At 39.6% G+C, this 18240-nt stretch overlaps 1 protein-coding gene across 1 annotated transcript in view; it reads left to right on the forward strand.

Moving 5' to 3' along the window:
* The window catches only part of LOC125910311 (Golgi-associated plant pathogenesis-related protein 1-like), a 184973-nt gene extending 169280 nt beyond the window's left edge, over positions 1–15693 (forward strand). Inside the window, exon 2 of the mRNA XM_049614095.1 lies at positions 15413–15693. Coding sequence (XP_049470052.1) covers positions 15413–15693 — 281 coding nt within the window. The remainder of the gene's footprint in view (positions 1–15412) is intronic.
* The last annotated feature ends 2547 nt before the right edge of the window (positions 15694–18240 follow it).

Genomic DNA, 18240 nt, shown 5'->3' on the forward strand with positions numbered 1-18240 from the left:
TTAATTTTTCAATAGTAAGGCAGGAGCTGGGGGTTTTCTATTAGCTTCAAAACCCATTTCTTCAGAGGTCAGAGACACCTTACTCTGTTTGGGTAATGAGGGGCTTATCTTGAGTCAGTGAGATTGGCAGTGAGGAAGCATTGTCCACACCATCTACGTAAGTTTCTGTACAGACTATAGTCAATAAGTTGGTCATTCCCCTAGATCATCATGTGCAGTCATTTGTAATGGGAGGTTTTTATCCCACAGAATCCAAAGCAGCAGACAGCTCATTTCTTCTGCATTGTTGAATCACGGTCTACACAGAATGCTGAAGGAAGGCCTGCTACAGCTGGTAGTGTTCCCCCAGCTCTATGTAGCTGGCCAGTATGGGTAACAGGAGCCTTTGCTACTCCTGCATCTCTGCTTACCCCTTCCCACCCACCCAAAACCCCAACATATGACAGTGGACCATTTCTAAACTCTTCAGGAGTGGAGGCAATATTGTCGGACTCTAACGTTATTCACTTTTCAACATTACCCCTCTGGCATAAATTCTCTTCCCGGCTTCCCTTAATTCTCCCCTTCTGATTATCAAGATTCTTTCCTTATGGATTACATCATAAGTTCTAGAGAAAATGTACATAATTCTGGCCATCTAGGGGGGTTACCAAGTATAAAGAAGTGTGAAGAATAAACTGGCAAAAATTTTGTATTTCCAGTTATTATCTCCCTACATGTAGATGAAGACACTAAGATATGTTAAATAATTGAACCAAAGTAACAGTTACTGTAACAGAAGTCCAACTGGCCTGAAAGGTTAACTTGCTTCAAGTTAACACCCTCCTATCTTGCTGACCTAAGTGCCTTGGTCCGTAGCAGAGAGAACACTCACCTCGAGGATTGAGGAACCAAACCTCTCCCAGGCCACAGAGGCCAACAAGTCTGTTTGTGGCTGCCTCAGTTTTTTGATTAGCCTAGCAATTTCTTGAGCAAAAGATTTCTTCTTTTCTTTTAGGTCACGCAAGTGATTTTACTAACCTCTTCTGTGTATCTGAGGACCTTGCCCTCCTTTGCAGATAGAACAGAGTGTTCCTGCACATCACGAAACAAAACATGGACCCCCTCATGCAACCCCAAGTGTGGAGATAATGTCTTTAGCTGGCACCGTACAGTCTACATGTGATGAAAAAATGTTACAGACCACTGCACACTCCTCACTGATTAACTACCCTAAACTCTCTTAAAACCCTCTGAACCAGGCAGAAGCCTCAGAGGGGGCTTTTGGACAAGAATCTGCCTTATCCCCAGGTGGTGGCTTCTTGCATAAATCTCGGATTTCTTTCCAATCAAAACTCTTGTCTTGAGCCTTTTGAGCAATGGGTTGCTGATGTTGGGTGCTCCTATTTTGGGAGAAGCTCAAAACAGAGATATCTAACTCCAGCATTCAGCTTTGAAACATTAGGTTTTACATTATTTTATCCAATTCTCAAGACAAACCCACACAATAGTACTTTTCTATTGCCACCACAACAAACTACCACAAATTACAAAAACTTAAAACAACATTACAGCTTAAAACAACAAAAATTCATTAGCTTACATTTCTGGAGGTCACAAGTCCAGAATGGGTCTCATGGGGCTAAAAATCACGTATCGGCAGGGCTGTGCTCCTTTTGGAAGTTCTGAGGAGAATCTGTTCCCTTGCTGTTCACATTTTTTGGCTTGTGGCTCCTTCCTCCGACCTCAAAGCTAAAAACGGAAACTCAAGTCCTTCTCACACCTGGTCACATCGATACTAACCCACATTTAAGTATGCTTGTACTTACATTGGGTTCACCTGGATCATCCAGGTTAATCTCCTTAAGTACAGTTGATTGCATCTTTAATCCCAACTGAAACTTTAATTCACTCTTACCATAGAACATAACAATTCAAAGGTTTGGGGGGATTAGGAGGTAAATTTCTGTTTTTAAAATGTTTATTTTTTTGGGGGGGGGAGAGAGAGAGAGAGAGAGAGAGAGAGAGAGAGAGAGAGAGAGAGAGAGAGAGAGAGAGAGACGTAGAGAACACAAGCAGGGGAGGGGCAGAGAGAGGAGACACAGAATCTGAAGCAGGCTCCAGGCTCTGAGCTGTCAGCACAGAGCCCGATGTGGGGCTGGAACTCAGGAGCTGTGACATCATGACCTGAGCTGATTTCAGAGGTTTAACCAACTGAGCCATCCAGGCGCTCCAGGAAGTAAATATCTTTAAGGGTCATTTATTCTGCCTAGTAAAAATACGAATGCTTATCTTCATTAACACATTTAAAAAGTGAGCCTCAAAGAAGCTATGCCATTTGCCTAATTTACATAGCTAATAAGTTAAAATATTGGGAGTGCTTCTACTCACTTTGCCTGCCTGATATCTGCTGTATCTCTCAGGGTTCTGGCAGGAAAGAGATGGCAGGTTTAAGTTGGATATTTTAAGAAGAGTATAACAAAATACTTTTAAAGTGTGGCTGTTTTCATTTAGCCAGGTTCATTTATCACATTTTTTTAATCCATTCATCTGTCACTGGGCACGGGTTGTTTCCGTACCTTGGCTATTATAAATAATTCCTTTCTGATGTTTTATTGTTAGTGTATAAAAACACAGGTTTTGCTAAATGAATAAACCAGTCACAGAAAGATAAATAGGAGGTATCTAAAACAATGGAACTCATAGAAGCAAAGAATACAATAGTGGTTTCCAGGGGCTGGGAGATGGGGAAAATGAGTAATTATTCAATGTACATAAAGTCTCAGTTATACTGATTAATAAGTTCTAGAGGTCTGCTGCACAACAGAGTACTTGGAGTTAACAATATGGTTTTGTGCACTTCAAAATTTGCTAAGGTAGATTTCATGTTAAGTGTACTTACAAAATAAAAGGGAAATTCTGAAAGGTGGTTATGCCTATTACCTTGATTGTGGTGATGGTATCATGGCTGTATTCACACGTCCAAACTCATCAAATTGTATACATTAAATATGTGCACTTCTTTGTATATCGATTATATCTCAATAAAACTACATTTAAAAACATGTGGGCAGGTATAGGGAAATTCTAAGGGATAATGCCTTACCTGGGAACTGGTATAAAGGTTCTTTCTGTTACTACTCTTAATGAGTAAAGGGAGGAAGAGTATGATCAGAACAGTATGTAAAAAGGGACCTATAGAGGCAGGCTGGCAGGAGTGGAGATCTTTTGTTATAGGAAACAGCTGGCCAGTGGTGACTCCTCAGAGGGAAAGAATGGGGAAGGGAATTAAGGGCCCTGGCTTCTGTTTTCTCTCTCCCAGGAGACTCCTCCCTGTGCTCTACATTCAAGAATCTGGCCACAAGACAGAGGCTATTGAAGACATCTGATGAGTCCAAATAGGTCCACCTCTGTGGATAGCAGGGTAGAGAAGGGCAGAAAAAAAGGATCTGGAGGAACAAAAGAGGACACATTGGAAGAATGAGAGGATCAGTTTCACTTCAAATGCCTTGCCCCTCCCCCAGGCAAGCACGGCACCAAAATACCAGCAAAAGTGAATACTAGCAAAGGGAATTCAATAGCACATTAAATGGTCTATACACCATTTAATAAAATACAGTATGTGTTTATAACCCTTTCAATCTCATTACCATTCTGTTATCTTTAAGTATTAAATGATGAACCATTTAATATGAAATCTTAAAATTATTTAAAGATATTTATGTCAAGATACTAGGATGCAAAATTTTTCCTTTCAGATGTATTTTCGAGACATCGGGAAGGCATCAGAGCTACTTGAAGGCTTTTTGAGAGACCGGTTCAGCTGTGTCTCTCAGCTGCCTCTTTACCACATTTTCTTTTATTGTCAGTTGTTCCTTTAGCTGCATTTGAAAGGAAGATCAAGTTTCCTCGAATGACCTTCTTATTCATATCACAGCTTAACCTTTTAACTTTGGTTCTAGTATGCATTCATGGTTTGATATCTTCAAAATAAACTCATATCTATTTACTCTAGATTTTTTTTTGTCCTTTGACCACTTTCCAATTTGTTATTCAACATCAAATCATTACAGAGCTTTGACTTAGACCGTCGGTCTCCAATGCACTTCCAGACACAAGAAAGAGAGGCTTCTGTAGCCAAATTCCCGCCTTTCACTACTTTTAACTCTGCCACCGCTCTCCACAGGAGAGTGAGCTAATGGAGCAAAGATCAACAAATCTAGGCAAGGAAATAGAAGTGAAGGAGGGAAGAACAGGTCATTTATTTTTGTGTCATGTCCATGACAGGGAACCTAGGAGAAGACATTATACCGAGTTTGGCCTGGGGAAAGGAAAGAGGAGATGTGGACTGGGGCTAAATAATCTTCGAAAGAGAGATCACTAAGAAAGTGAACTCAGCTTCCTGAGGTATATTCCCAGGGCTCTGGAGAGAAATCCGGAGCCACCTACTCTTTAGCATGTAACTTGAAATCGAATTTAAAGTCAGTATAACAATTCATGTTTATTTTAGAGTTAACAAATATGTTAAATACTTTATGCTGAAAAACAGCATAAAAATTTCCAGTGTGATGGAAGTACTACATTGTCACCTCTTAATCAAGGACTACAGCTTCTAAAAGCATTTTTCCTGTCCAGTGACCCTATGTCAGTTTCAGTAGTTTAACACCATTAAGCCCTAAACCTGAAATTTGCCACCTGATGAATACAAAATCTTTCATTTAGCTGTACATTTAGGTTTGTCTTTTCAAACAACAACTTGTCTAACTAAAGAAGAACTGCTTTGCTGATTTGGAACTAAACTCAGTTTCGACTTTTGCCTAGTAAGGAGGGGGGTTTTTTGGTTGTTGTTTTTTGTTTGTTTGTTTTCTTTCTATGTGAGACATCTTTTTAACCAGGAGGAATCTGGCAATCAACAGAGTGTGTAGTTCCATGTCTTCCAACTTATGTTCAGAGACCTACACAAATTGGGCCAAACAATAGAGTCATGAGCTAATTGGATGGAAATTTCTATATGATCCCTTAGATTACAATGCTTTATGAGCAAGGGAGGAAATTATCAGATCGTATCTAATCAGAAAGTGCTAGTTGTGTGCTAAAACTTAAGGCCTTTTTCTCCTTTTCCAACTCCTATGCAACTCTGAGACACACACACACTTTTTGCAACATACATTGAAGAACACGTGTTTTATACGTATATACTGAATGCATTTTTGTAGGAGGTAAATCATCCTGAAAGTTTATCAGAAACAAAGAATCCAGTAACTTAAAAATACAGCAGGTAGTAACTTTCCTTCTGTGCACCTTCTGGTCTCTCAGCCCCCACCCCCACCCCCAGGGTCAGCAGGAAGGAACAAAGGAAGAAGCGAAGGGAACAGTGAAACCAAGCTAACTGAATGAAGCAAGAGAGAAAAGGCAGGCCAGACATAGAGGCTGAAAACATACCTAATATTGATCTTTGAGCAATTTACGTATAGTCACCAAGAGCTCTCCGCAATTTGTTTGAAAACTCAAAATTCAAAATGACATGAGTATTCTAACACAGATGGCACAGAGTTTATGGGATACAGAGAAAGGATTAGTGATTGGGGGGGGCGCGCCTGAGTGGCTCAGTTGGTTAAACGTCCGACTTTGGCTCAGGTCATGATCTCACAGTTGGTGAGTTCGAGTTCTGCATCAGGGCCCTCAGCTGATAGCTCCGAGCCTGGAGCTTGCTTCAGATTCTCTACCTCTCCCCAGCTCATGCTCCTTCTCTCTCTCTCTGTCAAAAAAAAAAAAAAAAAAAAAAAAAAAAAAAAAAAAAAAATGAGTGAATAACCAAGAGCCAGTCCAAAGAAAGCTAGTGTTGACAGTCAAACTAGACCAAGAAAGAGACAGGAACATTTACCACAAGCTGCCTAAGGCTTTCACCAATTCTCAGATGTAGGCAGGTTTGCAGACTATCATCAGAATCAAACTGTGTGTCCTTTATAATTTATTATTGTTTATGCATGTGTAACCTAACTGTTACAGGAATTATGAGTAATTCATTTTTCAGGTAGGTTAAACAGGTTTTAAGTAAATCTTTTGTTCTCATTTTAAGTTCTGAGTTAAAGATCCCTCTCTTCCACTGTTAAAACAGTAGGTCTATCTGAGCTGAAGTGACTCAGAAGCATGTTGCAGACAATACTCCTACAGTATTCAGAATGGACAGAACGAGTTAGTAACACCTGCCTCGCAAGACTTGCAACTGTCTGGAGATGCTATTGATAAAAGCCACTTGGAGCTCAGGTCTTCCCGGAGTGGTTTTGCTCATAATAGCTCTGAAAAACACTGCCAGTATCTTCTCTCCTCATTAAAAGTGCATTGCGTGTTTACAGCTACCAATGATTATTTTAAGCCTATTTCTCTATATAGGCACACCTTAGAGATATTGCAGTCTTGGTTCCAGACTCCTATAAGGAAGTGGATTTTGCAATAAAGCAAGTCAAAAAAACTTATTGGTTTCCCAGTGCATATAAAAGTTACATCTACTCTATACTGTCATCTATTAAGTCTGCAATAGCATTGTGTCTAAGAAAACAATGGGCATACCTTAATTAAAAAATACTTTATTGCTCAAACAGGCTAACCATCATCTGAACTTTCACTGAGTTATAATCTCTTTGCTGGTAGAGGGTCTTGCCTTGATGCTGATGGCTGCTGACTGATCAGGGTGGTGGTTGCTGAAGGTTGGGGAGACTGTGGCAATTTCTCAAAATGAAATGGCAATGAGTTTGCTGCATTAATTGATTTCCTTCTTTCACCAAGGATTTCTCTGTAACATGGGATGCTGTGTGATAGCATTTTACCCACAGTAGAACTTTCAAAATTAGAGTGAATCTTCTCAAATGCTGCCACTGCTTTATCAACTGAATTTATGTCATATTCTAAATCCTTCACTGGCATTTCCACAGTCTTCACGGCATCTCACCAGGAGTAGATTCCATCACAAGAAACCACTTTCTTTGCTTATCTATAACAAGCAACTCTTCTTCCACTCAAGTTTTATCCTGCGATCACAGCAGTTCAGTCCTATCTCAGATTCCACTTTTAACTCTAGTTCTCCCACTGTTTCCACCACCTCTGAAGTGATCTCCTCCTGTGAAGTCTTGAACCCCTCATAGTCATCCGTGAGTGTTGACTCACGTGAGTGTCGACTTCTCCTAAACTCCTGTTAGTGTTATTTTGACCTCTTCCCACGAATCACAGATGTTGTTAATGGTATGTAAAATGGTAAGCCTTTCTGGAAAGCATTTAATTTGCTTTGCCCAGAACCATCAGAGCAATCACTATTTATGGTAGCTATAGCCTTATGAAATGCGTCTCTTAAATAATAAGAGTTGAAAGTCTAAAGGACTCCTTGATCCTTGGGCCGCAGAATGGATTTTCTTAGCAGGCATGAAAACAATCTCATTGTAAGTCTCCATCAGAGCTCTTGAGTGACCAGGGGCATTGTCAATGAGCAGTTATATTTTGAAAGGAATCTTTTTTCTGAGTAGTAGATCTCAAAAGTGGGCTTAAAACACTCAGCAAACTGTGTTATAAATAGATGTGCTGTCATCCAGGCTTTCTTGTTCCATTTATAGAGTACAAACAAAATAGATTTAGCATAATTCTTAAGGGCCCTCAGATTTTTGGAATAGGTAATGAGTATTGGGTTCAAATGAAAGTCATCAGCTGCATTAGCCCATAACAAGAGAGTCCGCCTGTCCTTTGAAGATTTGAAGCCATGCATTGATTTCTTTTCTCTATCTATGAAGTGCTTAATAGCACCTTATTCCAATAGAAGGCTGTTCCAACTACATTGAAAATCTATTGTTGAGTGTAGCCATCTTCATTAATTACCTGAGCTACATCTTCTGGATAACTTACACACCTTTGACAGCAGCACTTGCATTTTTATGTTACAAAGATGGCTTCTTTCTTTAAATCTCATGAACCAACCTCTGCTAACTGCAAACTTTTCTTCTGCAGTTTCCCCACCTCTCTCAACCTTCATAGAATTGAAGAGAGGTAAGGCCTTACTGCAGATTAGGCTTCAGCTCAAGGGAATGTTGTAGCTGGTGGGATCTTCTATCCAGACCACTAAAACTTTCTCATATTAGCTTATTGCTATATGAGATATAGGCTGCCTTGCCTTCTTATCATTTGTGTGTTCACAGAATAGAACTTTTAATTTCCTTTGCATCCACATCTTGATTCATTGTTTGGCACAAGAGTCTTAGCTTTTAGTCTGGCTCTGCTTCTTTTTTTTTTTTTTTTTTTTAATGTTTATTTATTCTTGAGACAGAGACAGACCGTGAACAGGGGAGGGGCAGAGAGAAAGAGGGAGACAGAATCTGAAACAGGCTCCAGGCTCTCAGCTGTCAGCACAGAGCCCGACACAGGGCTCGAACCCACGAACTGTGAGATCATGACCTGAGCCGAAGTCGGACGCTTAACCGACGCTTAACCACCCAGGCGTCCCAGTCTGGCTCTGCTTCTAACATGCCTTACTCATTAAGTTTAATCATTTTTATCTTTTGATTGAAAGTGAGAAACATGTGACTCTTGAGGTCATTGTAGGGTTATTAATTGACCTAGTTTCAATATTGTTGTTTCTCAGGCATAGGGAGGCCCAAGAACAAGGAGAGTGATGAGGGAATTGTCAGTTGGTGGAACAACATTTGTTATAAACATTTATTGATTAAGTTTGCCATATGGGCATAGTTTGTGGCACGCCAAAACAATTTCAAAGCTAACATCAAAGATCACTGATTACAGATCACCACAACAAATATAGTAATAATGAAAAATCTGGAAATATCACAAGAATTACCAAAATATGACACAGAGACACAGATCAGCAAATTTTGGGAAAATGGCACCAATAGATTTGCTGAGTGCACGGTTGCCACAAACTTCCCATGTGTAAAAAGTATAGTCTCGGGGCACCTGGTTGTCTCAGTCTGTTGGCTCAAGTCATGATCTCACGCCTCATGAGTTCAAGCCCTGCATCAGGCTCTGTGCCGACATCTCAGAGCCTGGACCCTGCTTCTGATTCTGTGTCTCCTTTTCTCTCTGCCCCTAACCCACTCACATTCTGTCTCTGTCTCTCTCAAAAATAAATAAACATTAAAAAAATATTTAAAAAAAAATACAGTCTCTGTAAATTACAATAGAAGGAAGCACAGTAAAATAAAGCACGCCTGTGTATGACCTACTTTCAGTGAAAAAATATACAGAATGTTTTAGACCATTAATGGAACAGTTTCTTCCCAAATGCTAATTCATGGAATTGGTTCCTCTGAAGCAGGAACATTTTTTAAGAGTTTCCCAAAGGTCATGAAACATTAGGAACTTAAATTCTATTGTTTTACAGCCAATGAACTGTCCAAGTTCTGTCCTTCCTACCACGTCTTCCCATTTCCTGCTTCCCAGACCAATTATCTAAATGGCTGACCTCCGAGTTTGTCATACATTTTTGGTATATTTAGACTCATTTTTCACGCTCCAAATCTTTGATCGCCTCATCTAATCTTTGTAATTCATCTTCTTGTTTCAGTTTGCCTGCCGAGTTTCTGACCCATTGATTATTTAAACTGATCTTTTTAATATTTCTGAGTGTCTGGTTATAATCTACCCTGATCTACTTAGTAACCCTTCAGCACACAGAGTAAAAATTGAAACTCAACTTTGGTTTTGTAATACCTTTCTGTCCTGAAACATGACTCCTCTCTCAAGTTGGTGACCTGCCAATTACCATTCAACCTTCCCAACTCCCACCTTCACATATTCTCTCTGTTCCTTATGTATGGCCCATAACTTTTTACAGCCCTGGTCAGAAAAGGAGACACTGTATCTTCTTATGTAATAGAAAAATAAATGGCAAATATATGAATTGTGTAAGAGTGCTGACAAGGTTGATCCTATCTTTGACCCTTCATCTTGTTCATGCCTGCTCAACGACCTCCTTTGAGGCTACGTATTCCAGGCCCCATGGAGGTTTAATGTAAGCCCTGACCGCAATGAGGTAAGGCTTCTTCCACTGTTCCCTAAAGTGGCACACACAGGCCCCACTGTAGAAGACTAGTAGAGATCTTCTGGTATACAGATGGTGCCACTTTAGATAACCCACCCTGTGACCTCGCCATGCCGTTGCTCTGTAAGAATTGAGGATTAAGGTCTGGACTTGGCAGAGAATAGGGGTGGAGAATAGCTGCATAGCCCCCAGATCACTTGTCCACCTGATCTCTCCGTCAGTAAGTTAGCCTGAATTAAACTCTGTAAGCAGTATGCACTAGCTTGCTTCATTTTCCCTCTTAGAGTGCCTTCTCTGAAGGATACTTTACTAACCCTCCACCGCCTTCTAACAAATTGTTTCAGCATTCCAATAAAAATGATTTTAATTTTTAAATGAATCATCATTGAGATAGATATGGACAAACTAAATGTTCCTTTTATGGTAGTTAAATGGAGAATAAAAAACAGCAGGAAGAATACTTGGCTTCTACTATAGCTAAATCACAAAATCTTTAATTCCTCTGAACTCCATTTCTTCATCTCTAACACGAGAATAATTTCATCATCTTTACCTATGTCCAGAGGTTATAGGAGAATCAAATAAAATTGAAATAAGTTAAAAAAAAACTCTATGAGTTCAACAATGCAGAGGAGTATGTAGAGAAACATGATATATTTGAACCTGATGCCCCTCTCCTATATATCTTAAAATAGTTTTCTAGTTGTGGTGATGGATTTGTACAAATATAAGCAGTATTTTCTCACTGTCAATGTATCCCTGGAATCCTTCTGATAGTAGATGACATTGGTGCCCTGGCATACACACTTTTGCCCTTGTCACCTGAGGGACATCCACCTAAACCCACATTGAGTTGCATTGGAGGTTTTTTTTTTTGTTTTGTTTTGTTTTTTACCAAGAATACCTGCTTTGTCAACTGCTCAGGAAGCCAGAGCAGATGGGTTGGGGAGGATGGGAAACTCCTAAATGTATACTTGACACTGGCTCTCAGGGATCCCAGTGGGATTAGCCTACAGGCATGCAAAAAGACAACTAGCCTGATAAATTCATCTGTATTACTGTCACAATACTATAGGGATTACCTAAAAAAGATAAATGTGTAAACATTTTTTTAAGAAAAAAATTGTTTTACTCAAAGCTTTCTTTAGGGTCAACTTCCAGAGAGACCCAAAATGGAAAAATTCCTTTAAAAACAGAATATAAAAAGCATTCTTATATGTATGCAGTTTTTGATCACATGACACACATTAAAAGCTCATCCAATCCTGTTATTTCTGAACCTGAAGCTCAACAAATGAGCCCCTCACGACCTACCAAATGAAGCACATCCTCCAGGAACATGTCCTACATATGTCCTATGCTTCAGCCATAGTGAGCTACTTCTATGTCATCCATGGGGATGTTTTGTGCCTCCATGTCTGCATATACTAGTTTCACAGACCCTTAAGTATCTCTCCCTCATCAAGTACCCCTGGATACGATCTACTGATCTTTGGACACGCAAATGAACAATCTTCCCCACTATAAAGCTTTCCCTAGGCTTCCCTTACAGAATTGATTTTTCTCCTTCATTTGTTCATCGGAGATCCCTTGGACAAAAGCCCTCACCCAACCCTCAGTTTCAAAGATCACAATTTCAGAGAGTTCTTGCAAATATAAAGACTTAGGATCCCACCATGATAAGCAAAGATCTGTTGAGATGAAGATGTCAGACGGCGCCAGCTACACTTAGTACCTCACCAGTTTCTGCCTGCCAGGATCGTAAAGCTCAGGGTTAAACCAATGCTCCAGAAATAATGACCATTTCCAAGTCATGAGCTTAGGAAACACTTTCCAGTAGCCAAAACTATAAATGTTAAACCCAAGAATGCTCAGAGTCCAGGGTTACTAGTTTTTGAATATGAAAATTATGAAAACAATCATTTTGGCCATTACATTGCGAACGTACATCTTATGAAAGTGATGACATTGAAGGTAGGAGCAATCACTGGGTCAGATGCCAACCTGAAAGAAAAAAATCAGTTGAGTCAGCTAAGAGATGGGTAGTGAAGCACGGGTTGTGTGCATTTGTAATGTACCTCTGGCTGCCTTAGTGACCAATATGCATTTAATTCTTATTTATTTATTTATTTATTTTATGAGCACGTTTACTGGGGTTTTACTATGTGCTACACATTTTGAATTTGCAGAGCAACTAACAAGAACAAAATGTGTACTTGCTACTGGGTAAGGAGGTGTTTTACTGTTGTAGTTGCTGATTTTTAAGGGCTCTCCTGTCAGGTTTCCAGAAAATTTATTCTTAACCTTTGCTTCATGTCTTTGTCAAATTAGATGATCGAAGAAATGACCTCTGAGTTTTCTATTTCTCTAAATGTGGAAAGGCTGGGACTAATTCCTACTAAAGGCCTAACAGTTTGTTCCTTGAATATCTTTAAAAACAGGAGAAATTCCTGACAGAGATTTTAGATTCTAAAAGTTGATCGGGATGTAAAAACATGAAGGTAATGGCTTTGCAGAATCCTTTTTAGTATATAACTCTTAAAAGGGGAGTTAGCATAACAATGCGCACCACTGGTGTAGTCTTCCTCAGAATTCCAGCCAGTGTTTGGAAACACATCCTTTACATCATCTGCATTTTATGCCTTGATTGGTTTGTAACATACCAATTCCCTCAGGTTTTAACTCCGCGTCACATTGCATCCCTGTCTCTCTCTTCTAATGGGACTGAAAATTCCGATAAGGGAGGTAAAGCCTATCATATGCTGGCATAATCCTTTTATAGATTTAAATGCTGAGGAGTGCTTCTTCAACCACCCTGTGTAGACCCATTGCCTCCTTCTTAACTTCCTAAAGAGAGTTTACCTGACTTAAATTACCAGGTTGCATGAGCCAACCTAATTAGAAATTATTATTTGCACGAGAGGCGCTGAGAAATGAAGTGTGGAATTTACTGTGAGGAATTCATAATGACAGAGGAGAAGAAAGAGGGACGTTCAGAAAGTAACAAATGACTGACCTGGTAGCTCCACCATTTGTAACAGATCTCAGCGTTGCCTTTTTGTTCCTGTGCACCTACTTTTGGTAAGGCTTCCATGCAAAAAGAAATACGTGTGCAGTAGTTAGCTTTATACGGACCGAAGAGACCAAGGTTTAATCTCAGTTGTGCACTGATGGAGTATAATTTGGAGATTCAGAGAGATGCATGAAATGCATCTAAATTTAGACTCTGGCACAATGGTGGTTGCTAGGAGCTCAAAGAGAAATCAAGGAACAAAGGGAGTGGCTTTTGAAGTGGTTGAACTCATTTACAGAAGCAGAAAGGCTGTACCTTGTGATGTGGACTCTGTGCTGCTGTGGACTATTAGGATGAATGACTAAAGGATAGAGGGGTAGCTTGGCAAAAATGTCATAAAAGCTAGAATTCCAGGAGAGGCAGAGAGGTGACTTTCATTACAACGAGTCAGGACTCAAGTATGAAAGTCACATTAACAATGCCTGAATCTCGTGTCTAATTTCCTGCCTATTGAGTCAAAAATTGTCTCCAGGTTTCATAGAATGATAAATGTAAGGTATTTTACTTGATCTTGTCTGTTTTAAAATCCATATGCGTGATTTCGTTAGCCTCTATCCGTTTTCCTCTAATTCTGCTCTTTCTCTATGGATGCCATACTCGTTTCCTGAGACTTGCTTTGTTAGCATTAAGCCGTTCTGCACAAATATTCACGAAGGGCTAGGGGTAAAAAAGAAGAGATCCGCAGGAACAAAAAATTAAAAAAAAATAATGACAGGCTTGGTTTGAGCAGGAATCATCTTGATTATGTAAAGCTTTTTAGTTACTTAGTTCTTTTCTGCCACCTCTTCCCAAGGTACTCTGGTGAATTCCTTCAGCCACTTAATTAGGCAGATCCAAATGGAATTCTATGGATGATGACAAATTTCAACTGGAATCAGCAGCTGAGTCGTCACATAGTGTCTCGGACTGTTGTCAGACAAGAGTTCTTATAGATGTGATGCTCAAAAATCACTCATAAGACAAAGAGTTGTCATGTCACAATCCCAGTGATGAAGTTAGGCAGAACACCCAGCACATTTGGAATAGAAAAGACGGTGTGGGTTTTTGTTTTCACTAATAATAATCTTCCATTCCACTAGGATTCCAGATTCTCTATTCACAGATTCCTAAGAATGTCTTTATTCAAAACAGGCAGATAACCTGCCAGAGAATATCCCTCCCTTCTTTCCTCACAATCTGCTTCAAATTTATTTTAAAACTACATTGGTTTCCATACAATCAGGAAAGTTTCCTAATGAGAGGATCTCGCTTTTTTCCTAAGAAAACATTTTTTCCCTTTTTTCTAACAAAATAATCAGCAGTCCAGTTTACCATGCTGGTTGACTTATTTATCTAGCTCATGTAGAATTCCATTGAATAGTCCACTAAATACAGACCCTCAAATAAGTCCTTTCTAGGTATATGCACTATATGTACATGTCTGTGTTCTCTTGTGTCGTGAGGTAAAGAATGTCACTAACAGGACCAAATTTTCATACTCACTTGAGGAACTACAGTGGAGTAAAGGCATCTCAGGCACCTTCAATCCTGTGGTCTAGAGACTCTCTACTGAATTCAGAGTGAAGGAAACAAGAGCTAAAAGTGAGGGCTCTGGACCATGTAACTAAAATCTGCATAATATGAAGGATGGGAGAAAAAATAATTTTGCTTAATGAAACAGAGGGAAAATAATGAAAGATGGGGACTAGGGAGTAAGTCAGACAAAAACCCAGAACAATGTGCCAGCTTAAGGACAGGGTGACACCAGAGAAGAGTAGTGATGCTTCATGAAGAGCTCCTGAGTCCCTGACATTTATAGAAGGAGTTAAAACCTGGACCAAGAGGCTACCTTTAAGGACTTTTTTTTCTAATAAAACTTCTCCCATGGCTTCCATAATACCACTCAAATTTGTTTTGTTTGGTTGGTGGTTTTTCTAAGCTCCCCTATCAGTCTTCCTCCCTTTCACACTTCCTCCATCTGCATGTGGAATTGTGGTGCTCCCCTAGGTTCCTTGCCAAGCGTCTGTTTCTGTTCACTGAATAAGACCTTTCCAGGTGAATGCATCTATTTCCAAGGTTATAACTACTATTATCTCTTGATCCTATCTTGAATTCAAACATCTCTTTGAAGATTCAGCCCTGGTGTCCAAATGCCTTGTTCACAGCTTCATTTACATCCACAAATGTGTCTAAATCTGAAATCATCTCTCTTCACCACCAGATTGCTCCTCCCCTCATATTCATCATGCTTGATAGCCTCTCGTTGGCCATGAGTCCATGCTTTCTGCATTGGATCACTCTTCAAGTCTATGTGTTGTACTATATTTGCTTATATTTAACAGAGGCCCAGAGAGGGGAAGGCCTTGCCCAGGATTACACAGCAGGAAAGGAGGTGGCTGATAAATGGTACAGTGAAATCAAGAACTACAACTCCCAACAGCCTGGTTTCGCCTCTGGGACTGGACACTTCACAATAATGGAATGGAAGAATACAAAGAAGATGGGCATGAGGAAGGCATCTGCAAGTGATGGGTCTTCCTTCATGGTGGCCGGATACTTCCCAGAAGGGAATGTCATCAAACAGGGCTTCTTTGAAGAAAATGTCCTGCCTCCAAAGAAATAATTCATTCAGTGTAATGGGAAGGTGTCAGTCTTAGTGTGGATACGAAGTGCCTAGAATACCAAAAACTCAGCAGTGTGTCTGTCCCTGTGAGTGTATGTGCTTGTGTTCGTGATGCATGTGAGTATCTCTTGCACACACACTTGGATATACAGTTCTGCATGAATTTATTCTTATCAAAGGAAGGAGCATATGAAATGTTTACCCTAATGGTTACCTAGACCACAATTATTTGGACTTTAGGGGAAAAACTCAATTTTAAAACTTTGTTTTAAAGCAAACTTCTTTTTTACATTTCTTATAATATGTATCCCTGGTGTTTTTCTATTCCAAATGTTTGTAATGCTTAGAAGTGAAATTCATTTTGTGTGATCTTCTTACATTATAATCTACTTTTGGCAGATATTTAAGAATATTAGACTCTCATTTAAATGAAACATTAAAAAAAACTTTTATTAAAACCTATTTTGCACCAGATGCTGACCCAGGATCGATGGATATAGAGTTACACAAGAGAGTAAGGAATTCTCATGAAGTTGTTAATCTAGCTGGGAGACACACAGTTAACAAGAAAGCAAATAAATAAACATTAAGTTTATTATTTAATTCTGATTATTTAAATCAGAGCTCATGTTAAATACTATGAAGACTATAAGCAGGCTGACAAGATAAAGAATAATGGAGGATACATATTTTACACAGTGTACGAGGAAGGTTTCTTCAAGCCAGGAGCTGAAGGATATAAGGGAATAAGTCCATTGGAAAAAGAGTGTTCCAGGTTAAATTTAGGACAGAAAGTTTCAATCCCTCAAAAATGGTAAATTCATTCTGTAGTCTGTTGGAAAGCCAGTGAAGTTGAAGTATATTGAATAAGTGGCTTGAGATGTGTTTATTAGCTGGCATTCATTGAGCGCTTTGTGTAACCTAATTATTGTGCTAGAATTTGAAGTGAATTATCACATTTTACACTCATATTTACTTTATGATTTTTATCCTTATTTTGGGAATTAGGAAACTGAGTCACAAGGAGGTTAAGTCACGTACGCACATACTAATTGGTGAACTGAGACTGAAACATTAGACAAGCTCACTCTTTTGACACTGTGTTACATTGCCATCTATTGTCACTTAGGAGCCAGATTTTGCAGAAACTTCAAGTGCATGATAAGGAATTTGGATTTTATTTTTACTGGAATTGAAAAGATGCTGATGGTTCTTAATAAGGGACACAAGTCTTATTCTCTGAGATGCTCCAAATTTCCTCTCCACCGACAAGTTCTCAATTCACACCTTTTTTCTCCAGGTCATTGCATCAGTGTCCAGGGTTAGCTAAGTCAATCCACACTCCACACCACCATCAGATTTTAATACACATGAAATCCAAACCCAATCAAGCCCAACCCTGCCAAAAATTGTTGCACAGCTATCACAGCCTTCAATAATGACTCCTCAGGACAGCTCATATTGTGTGTGCTTCATGATCTGTCTTCTGCTTCTCTTCCCAGTCTCACTCCAGCCATGTTGTGATTTCTGTCTTGTGCTCCCACCACACTGAATCTCTTAGAGTTCCTGAATGTGTTCTTCTCTGTCTCTGCAGAGCAGGGAAGAGGCCCTTGCAGGTAAGCATTGCAGTAATTTTGCTGAAATCAACTCCGTTTCCATTTCTACTGTTACATATGTTCCTCCCTCTGGAAAACACATGCTCTTTCCTGATTTGTCAACATCTGCTTACCACCACCACACCCTACCCTCACTGTACCGTTTTGGGGAGCTAATTACATCTGCCACTCACTTTTATTTATTTATTTATTTATTTATTTTTTTTTTTATTTTTGGGACAGAGAGAGACAGAGCATGAACGGGGGAGGGTCAGAGAGAGAGGGAGACACAGAATCGGAAACAGGCTCCAGGCTCCGAGCCATCAGCCCAGAGCCCAACGCGGGGCTCGAACTCACGGACCGCGAGATCGTGACCTGGCTGAAGTCGGACGCTCAACCGACTGCGCCACCCAGGCGCCCCTGCCACTCACTTTTAAAAGCTCAACTCTGGAGTCACATGCCCTGGGAAGCCATCCTCCCATAATACCCTCTGCATACATGTATCCTAGCGCTGGTATATAGCATTTGAGTTGTTGTTTGCTTGTCTCTCTCTCCAATATTATGACTGTTTTGAATTTAAGGATTTAGTCCTATTCACATAATCCAATGCCTGGAACATGACATGAGTTTTAATAATAATTTGCTGTATGGATGATAAAGAGAATGGATAAATGAACTGCAATAATTCAAAAAGTCAGGCCAAAAAGGAATGAATGGAGACCAGGAGCTGCATGATTTATTTTTCAGGGACCATATGCCATTTCAATTGACTGACATCTACAAACTCTCATTCTACTATTTAAGATCCACCAAACAAAACAAGCTAGTACTTATTATCTGAATCAATTAGTGTATAATGTTTAAATACCTCTGTTAGATGCAGATATGATGCTTGGGTCCTATAATCTATATACTATATAATCTATTAATTTGAGGAGAAAGGATATTGATA

The sequence above is a fragment of the Panthera uncia genome (genome assembly GCF_023721935.1).
Source record: "Panthera uncia isolate 11264 chromosome B3 unlocalized genomic scaffold, Puncia_PCG_1.0 HiC_scaffold_1, whole genome shotgun sequence".
Classification (NCBI taxonomy): Eukaryota; Metazoa; Chordata; class Mammalia; order Carnivora; family Felidae; genus Panthera; species Panthera uncia.